This window comes from Hippocampus comes, unplaced genomic scaffold (genome assembly GCF_001891065.2).
Source record: "Hippocampus comes isolate QL1 unplaced genomic scaffold, H_comes_QL1_v1.1 scaffold296, whole genome shotgun sequence".
Taxonomy (NCBI): Eukaryota; Metazoa; Chordata; class Actinopteri; order Syngnathiformes; family Syngnathidae; genus Hippocampus; species Hippocampus comes.
In genome coordinates, this window is record NW_017804975.1 from 250,561 (window position 1) to 258,588 (window position 8,028).

The 8,028-nt window shown below is 40.9% G+C and overlaps 1 protein-coding gene across 2 annotated transcripts in view; it reads left to right on the forward strand.

Moving 5' to 3' along the window:
* Positions 1-8,028, forward strand: part of hcfc1b (host cell factor C1b) — a 47,118-nt gene that overhangs the window by 23,097 nt on the left and 15,993 nt on the right. For both annotated transcript variants that reach the window (XR_002170821.1, XM_019892673.1), the window contains exons 11-14: positions 5,873-6,043; positions 6,117-6,344; positions 6,809-6,907; positions 6,976-7,138. Coding sequence is in view for 1 of the 2 variants with exons in the window: in XM_019892673.1 (XP_019748232.1) it covers positions 5,873-6,043; positions 6,117-6,344; positions 6,809-6,907; positions 6,976-7,138 (661 nt within the window). In the remaining variant the exon portion in view is untranslated. The remainder of the gene's footprint in view (positions 1-5,872; positions 6,044-6,116; positions 6,345-6,808; positions 6,908-6,975; positions 7,139-8,028) is intronic.

The window sequence follows — 8,028 nt, forward strand, 5'->3', positions numbered from 1 at the left end:
TTGTTTCCTTGTAGAACTTGCTTGTACACTACCGAAGTATGCAATGAATACTCTGCTGTTTTCAACTAGGAACCACGTGATTTACTGGAAAGTTACCGGAAATGAAAGCATTCGAGTAGACTAGCACCATTCTGGGCAAAAGCAAACGGAACTACCTGTTAAGGGGGGGGTGGAAATTTTCAGAATCCGTATGATTTGTGCGATAAGATTCACTACAAAATCCGTATGAACTGTGGCTAAACCGTATGAGTTGACAGGTATGCATGTTCAGCATGTTTAGTGCCACATTTGTAAGTGGCCACGCCCCCGTTCCGGCCACGCCCCTTTCCGCCTTTTTTCATCACGAGCCACTCCCATCCCTGATCTTACAACATTTCAGCTGAAAACCAAAATCTGTGTTGCCATCCCTGGAAAAATCACTGAATGTAAGCGGGAAGGTCAAATACCAACATTAAATGCCCATGACCAGCGATCCCTAAGGTGGCACTGCATCAGAAACGCAAGTAAGTCAATCAGGTGTGTGACGGATATCACTATTTGTCCTCAGGAACACTTGAGAAAAACAATGTCAGTGAATGCAGTTCAGCGCTACATCCATAAATGCAACTTAAAACTCTACTAGAAAAGTGTTCTGTGATGTGATGAGTCCACATTTCAAATGGATTTTGGAAATCGTGAACGTCATGTCCTCTGGGCCAAAGAGGAAAAGAACCATCTGGACAGTTCTGGAGGCAAAGTTCAAAAGCCAGCATCTGTGATCATATGGGGCTGTGTTGCAATGGCATGTGTGACTGACACATGCCATTGCAAATATTAAAATAAAATATTTTGCCAGGTGTGTTTCTCAGCACCTGCAGTTTCAAGACAATCAGATAATATCTCTAGGAGTTCAATAAAATGTGACTTCTTTCACCAAATCCCACATGAGCCTTCGCATGAATTACTTCTAATGTAGCAAAACCGGTGTTTTGTTTGCATGGAAACTGTTTATGCCCGTCCACTTTCTATGACAGTTACAAACTTTAACAGTGTGGGAATGGCAGTTGTTCCCCCCATTTTCTGAACCGCTTTATCCTCACAAGGGTCGCGGGGGGTGCTGGAGCCTATCCCAACCGTCTTCGGGCAGTGGGCGGGGGACACCCTGAACCGGTTGCCAGCCAATCGCAGGGCACATAGAGAAGAACAACCATCCACGCTCACATTCACACGTAGGGACAATTTAGAGCAGGGGTGTCACACATACGACCCGCGGGATGGAACCGGCCCCCATGGAGGTTCGATCAGGCCCGCAGGATAATTTAAATGTGAAAACATGCATAAAAGACACGGAATGAATATTTTTAATAAGGTGCAATTCATAGGGTATCCGCTAGGGCGCACACTGTTTTGATCAGAGAAGAAGACAACAGCAGCCTCAGTCTGTCACTGAGACAGACCCAACACAGCAGATGCTATCAAGGACATGTGAATATTTTATTCTTTACACATTTAATAGCATTCTCCTTAGTTTGTAAGGTGTAGTCAGGGATTAAATTTAGATTTTATATGCACATGTGTAAATGTTTTAAAAATAACTTTCTTTATAAATCTCGTTTAATCTTAAAGTGCATTCGTATAATTTTTCAAAACCAATTGATAAAGTTTTGTGCCTTTGTTCAATCAGTGGGATCAGTTGCAATACATATATGTGAATGATAAAAGTAAATTGCACATTTGTCTTAAGGGAATCGAAGCTGCTTCATGAAATGTTTTGTAAAAGATATGTTCATTAAATTTCAAAATTTTCCGATTGTTCTTGTGCTTCTTTAGATGAAAACATTTTATTTTGGTTACCTGCTTCCAGAGTATGGTATAATTTTAACATCTTCCGAGGCCGTATGTGGCCCACAATGTGAAATGAGTTTGACACCCCTGATTTTAAGAGTGTTCAATCACCCTGCCATGCATGTTTTTGGAATGTGGGAGGAAACCGGAGTACCCAGAGAAAACCCACGCAGGCACTAGGAGTACATGCAAACTCCACACAGGGAGGCCGGAGCCGGAATTGAACCCTGCACCACTGCACTGTGAGGTCGACGCGCTAACCACTGTACCACCTGGCCGCCATTTAAATGACTGCAAATGTGGCAGGGTAGGAAGATGGCATAAAAAAAAGGCCAGTCAAAGTCACATGTTTAACTACTTTCCGAACTCTGCAGCTTTAGATGTGATGCAGTGAGCAATCTCAAAAGCTCTCAATAGATTTGATCTGAATAATAATTTCTACAAAAACAATGGAGACCCTGTGGCAGTCGCTGCTCGAGCCGTAATAATAGAGGGGGAATGAGTGGGATCAATATTTTCTTTGCAAATCAATTTACAGTGTATGCCTCATAATCTTCTGTTTTCGCCCTTTGTAAAAAAAAAAAAAAAAAAGAAAAAGACAAATCCTGCACTGCCTACCCAACAGATACACTATGATGCATTAGACAGAGTAATGACACCATCTAGTGGCTGGGAAAAATAATTATACTTCGGAAAGTTTTGAAAAGCCCACCTGTATTTTTCCATGAATTCCCCACCCTGCCATAGTACCTTTTGCAAGGAGCAACAATCGTTACATTAGTTTACTCTGCATTATGCAACAGTATGCAAATAACCAACGATCTGCCCTTAACGTTCACAAAACTGTCGTGATTGGCTTGTGGCTAATACTACTGCACAGACTGATGCATGACAATATGGACAAAGTGTGGATAGAAACAGGTGGATGTTGCTGCCTAATTGCAATAAGTCCAGCACATTCCTTGAAAAGGGAGATGAATGATCATTTCACCTGTTTTTGAGTTTATACTCTACCCGCTCTTAATCTGGAGTGGGTGTCCAAGGTGTTCTACTTTGTTTGATATCTACACAGTCACACTTGGCTCGCCCGTCAGTGGGAGCTCAGTAAAATGTTTTAAGTACCTATAGCAAGCATCAGGCACTCATGTGTAAATGTTTTTTCATCTGGTTTTAAAACTAATACGTACTGACTTATGAAAGTGTAACCTTCCGCAATTCATATCATGTAAATTAAACTTCAGAGGTTTGATATTAATACTGGGTAAATTAGCCTTGTGAGCTATTTATCATACACAAAAAGTATAAAGCTTACAGAATTAAATTCACAAGCTGCGTTTAAATATTGACTTTTTTTTTTTTTGTCATTCCGATTTAAATGATTCCAAATGAAGAGCTCTGGTTACCTGTTTAGATGTGACATGATCTATTCCGATCTGCCGTTCCCCTACCACGTCAATCAGATCACCCATGTTAGTAATATGTGATAGGCTTAGATTGATGTAAACATCACGCGACTTATCAAGATGGAGTTCATCTATTTCGTACAGTAGTTGCCATAGTTTTATCACTATGACTAAACCAACATCCTGATTTAAAAACAAGTTACATCTACAAGTTTTCCCGTCTCAGATGAGCCCTGGTATACGATGATGTCATGATGCACTTACTTCATAACAGAGCAGGTGCAGGCTGGACACAGCTTGGGTCTTCTAACTGAACTACATGAATGAAATTCAATTCAGATGCGGCCTTTTTATTCCGATTGAGGTGTTTATATGGAGCATTTTCATTCCTTTTGGACATCTGGATTCATTCTGATTGGAATATATGGCTCCAGTAAAACCCAGCTAGAGAGAAGTTGAACCAGTTTGATCCAAAAACAACTGGACATAGTTGAATACATAGCAATATGGTGCCAACTGTTAAGACATTGTAATGAATTAAACAAAACTGGGAAAAATAAGCTGTCAATTTTGACACTCAAAACTGTTCAAAGAGAGAAAATACTACTGGTAGTCTTATCTGGAGTCTTTCACGTGGTGCATGTTTGTTTTACCGGAGAGTCAAATGTCCCTGACAAAATCAAAATGCTTTTGATTGCTGGACAACAAATGTGAATAGTACTGTGACTATTGTATTTATATTGCACTTAATTGAACTTATTGACCTTATCCATATTTGTATTTATATTGCACTTAATTGAACTGTGTTTTCTTTTCTCTTCTTTCTACCCACAATCTGCTGCTGAAGGCTGTAAATTTCCCCAGTGTGGGACAAATAAAGGATATCTTATCTTATCTTATGTCATTTGATATCAATATATGTTAAATATGAAGTTTTTAAGGCTGAATCTATTTAAAAATATAATATTAACCAAAAATGAAGAGGTTAAACCAACTATGAAAAAGTCAAATCAACTTGTCACGTAGCGGTTGTGAGGTGGTGTTGGACCCAAAATGCAGGCAGGAGGGAGGAGCAGGGTGTACTTGAAAGATTGTATTAAAACAGAGAAAACTAAATCCAAAGCAAACAAAGTCCAAAGTATCAAACAAAACACATGACCGAAGATCAAACATAACAATGACCAAAACCTGACTGAAACAAACTTGACATTAGCACAAAGCAACAAACAAACATGACAGTAGCACAAAGCAACAATGACCCGACACCGAGTGTTCGGGCTGGGAGTCTTTTTAAAACACTAATTACATAATGACCAACAGGTGTGCAGCTGCAGGGAGAGCCCTACAGTGCCACCTGTTGGTCCCAAACCGAATCATGACACAACTGGTCAATTTAAAGATAAAATAAACGTCTTTTTTCAACATAATGTCCTGAGTCGGGCTTGGCGAATCACAATGTATGCATTTCATATCAGTCGATCTATAATAGTGATTTTTTAATACATTTAAAATATGAAACAATTTGATAAAAGATAAAAATTTAAATCAATTAAATTGATTAAAGATTAAAATTTAAAAAAACACAACTATCAAGAGAAAAAAAAATACCATTCAAAATATCTGGTAGTAAAGCCCACTTTTGTGCTCCAAACTTCCTCTTAGGTGCTTGTAATGATGGCACAAAACTAACGTCATTGTGTAGCATCTGACTACAACACTCAGAATCTCGGGATCGGGGTTTGCTTCCTGATTTTTTTCAAATATATTTTTAAAATGTATATTATATTGAGTGCAATTTCTATTGATATTGATGAAGTGTCGCGGTAAGTACAGTCGAACCTCATTACAATGAACATTGGGAGACATAACGAATTTGTACATTGTAACCGTAGTTCGTCGTAACCATTTCCAATAAAATGGTCGCCATGAACATGTAATACAGTATAAGCATGTCAATTACAAATATGTGTGTAGGAAGAAAAAAATGATTTTACATGAAGCAAACAACTGTAAGCGTTCCTGCTTAATTTCTGAAAACATTCAGTCAGCAAATGTTACCTGCTATCGGCAACAGCCAGTGCCGCCGACGTCCGGGAGACTCCCTTTTGCAAGTGAAGGACAAATTCAGCCTTCACAGACGAGATTCGCTTCCGTTTACCAGACATGTTTACAGACCTTATGCTCAAGACCGCGCCGTGCCTCCGTGAGTTAGAACAGGAAGTACAACAATGTACCCAGGCGATCAGTAGCGTTGCTAAGCAACAGAGGGGAATCCTGCCCCATACATTTTGTTCGTAAGCAAGGTCGCGGCGGCAGTTAGCTTCCCACGGTTCGTTATAGCAAAGGCCTTTTGACTATTTTAATCTGGTCGTTAGAATGAAGTTTACGTCATAAAGGTGTTCGGTGTAAGCACAATCGGTAAATGAAAAATGAATTACCTGAAATAGGTACTTTGAAATGTGAACATTGTAGGGGTGAAAATGTTAACGGGGTAGGTTGAAATGAGTTTTGACTTTATTGATATTGAATAATCGCCCAGCCCTAGTTTCTGGCAAAATATACAGAATGTTGTTGAGCAGTGTTGATAAGGGTTGGCATTTCTGCATGAGGAATAAAATGACATCCCGCTTGTTGTTTGCTCTTAGCCAATTGGCAGCAGTCCACAAATGAGTGGAATGGCGGCATTGGCAGCGGCGGCTGCAGCTACCCGTAAGATCCCGCCCGCTACTGCGACCGTGCTCAACGTCCCGGCAGGGGCCGCCATCGTGAAGACTGTGGCGGTCAGTCCCGGATCCGGCAGTCTTCCTTTAACAGTGGTAGGCTTCATATAGTTGAAGTACACATGACATGAGCAAACGAATTCCAGTCCTTAAGACTCTCTTCTGGCAGGTGAGCAACCCTGCAACTCGTATCCTAAAAACTGCCGCAGCTCAGGTGGGCGGAGCAACCGTTGTCTCAAGCCCTGGGGCAGGCAGCCGACCAATTATCACAGTGCACAAGTCTGGAACGGTGACGGTCTCCCCGCAGACTCGGGTGGTCACCACGGTGGTGGGGGGAGTCACCAAGACCTATACGCTCGTTAACAGCCCACTGGGCGTGGGAGCGGGTGGCACTGTGGTGAGTGATGTCATTTGATGCTCATCTCAAACTTGTCAAACTGTACGTGTTTTGATCTTACCCTGGTATAATTAGTAACACACAAAGCTTGTTAATGTACTAATTTCAATTGTTTATGCATAACACATGTAAGAGGATGGTCATGGGTTGTGTTGCGTTAAAAAAGAAAAAAAAAACTTCAAAAGAATCAGTCATGCTGCCAGATTATTCTCAATATTTACTTGGATGAGTGTGGTTACGGCTATTCCTTCCTATATTATAATTCGAGGAATGAGTGTTTTGGTAAGTGTTTGTACTTGTACTTGTGAAGTCATAGTCTTATTAACAACCCCCAGTCACTCACTTAGGTTTGTGCTTAATACTTAAAATGGAGCGATGTGCGTATGCCAAAAAATTGACAGGTCCATGATCTTCTTGGTCAGTTTGCTCAGTTCACTGATATCATACTTTTTCTGATTTGTCAGATCAGCAACTTGGGAAAGGTGATGTCTGTGGTACAGGCTAAACCTGTCCAAAGTGCGACCGGTCAGACAGGGAGCAGCTCTGTCGCGCAGATTCTCCAGGTACTTTTTAGAGCCTCGTTTTGCCATTAAGTCACTGAGTACACTCTAACAATGTTTGTGTGCATTAGGCGAAGGGTGGCCTCCCGACTGGAACTATCTTGAAGCTGGTGAGCTCTGTGGACGGCAAACAGACCACTGTGCGAAGCAGTCCGCAGGCTGGCTCCGTTCTAACCAAACCTGGTGCCACCATCATAAAGACCATCCCTGTGTCTGCACTGCAGGGGGGGGCAGGTAAAGAAAGAAAAAGGTTGTAAGCAAATTTGATTTCACCAGATTAGTGCCATTCCAATTACAATCTCTCTTTCGCTCTCTCCAAGAGCGATTTGGACAAGATAAATACAAGATGACACATTTCATTTGGCTTGTGGAGTGCACATAAGAATACGATCTTTTCACATCAGTGTGTTTTGACACTCACACACACTAATTTAAATACAGCAATTGGGGAGCCGACGTGTACTGTGCAGTGCCGTGAAAAAGTATTCACTTCCCGGTTTCTGTGATCCTTGCATATTTATCACACACAACGTTTTTAGTTCATCAAACCAATTTTAATATCTCATAGAGACAATCCAACGCAGTATGAAATGCAGTTTCTAAATGATGATTTCATTTACCAAGGGGGGGAAAAAAATTAAAATCCATCTGGCTCTATGTGAAAAATTAATTGACCCCATTTGTTAAATCATAAAGGAACCATGACCAATAACATTTTTGGGAAAGCTGAGTTTCACAGGCTTTTAAGGTTTTGAAGTGGCCAAGTCAAAAGTCCGGGTTTGAATCCAATTGAGATTCTGTGGTGTGACCTTAAACGGGCAGTTCATGCTGGAAAACCCTCAAATATAGCGGAGTTGAACCAATTCTGCAAAGGGTGGGCCAAAATTCCTCCATAGCAATTTGAACGACCCATCGCCAACTGTTGCAAAAGTTTGATTTTTTTTTATCGCTGCTACGGGTGGGACAACCCATTAGGCCAAACAAAAAAGATAGTGTGTTTCTGGTAACATGAAATTTCAGCATAGGGTCGGTAGGTCGGACAAAGTCTTTTTTTTCCCCCATCAAAAATTTAAACAAAATAACCATAAAACATAAAACAAGAAGACATTGAACCCGCCACTCCG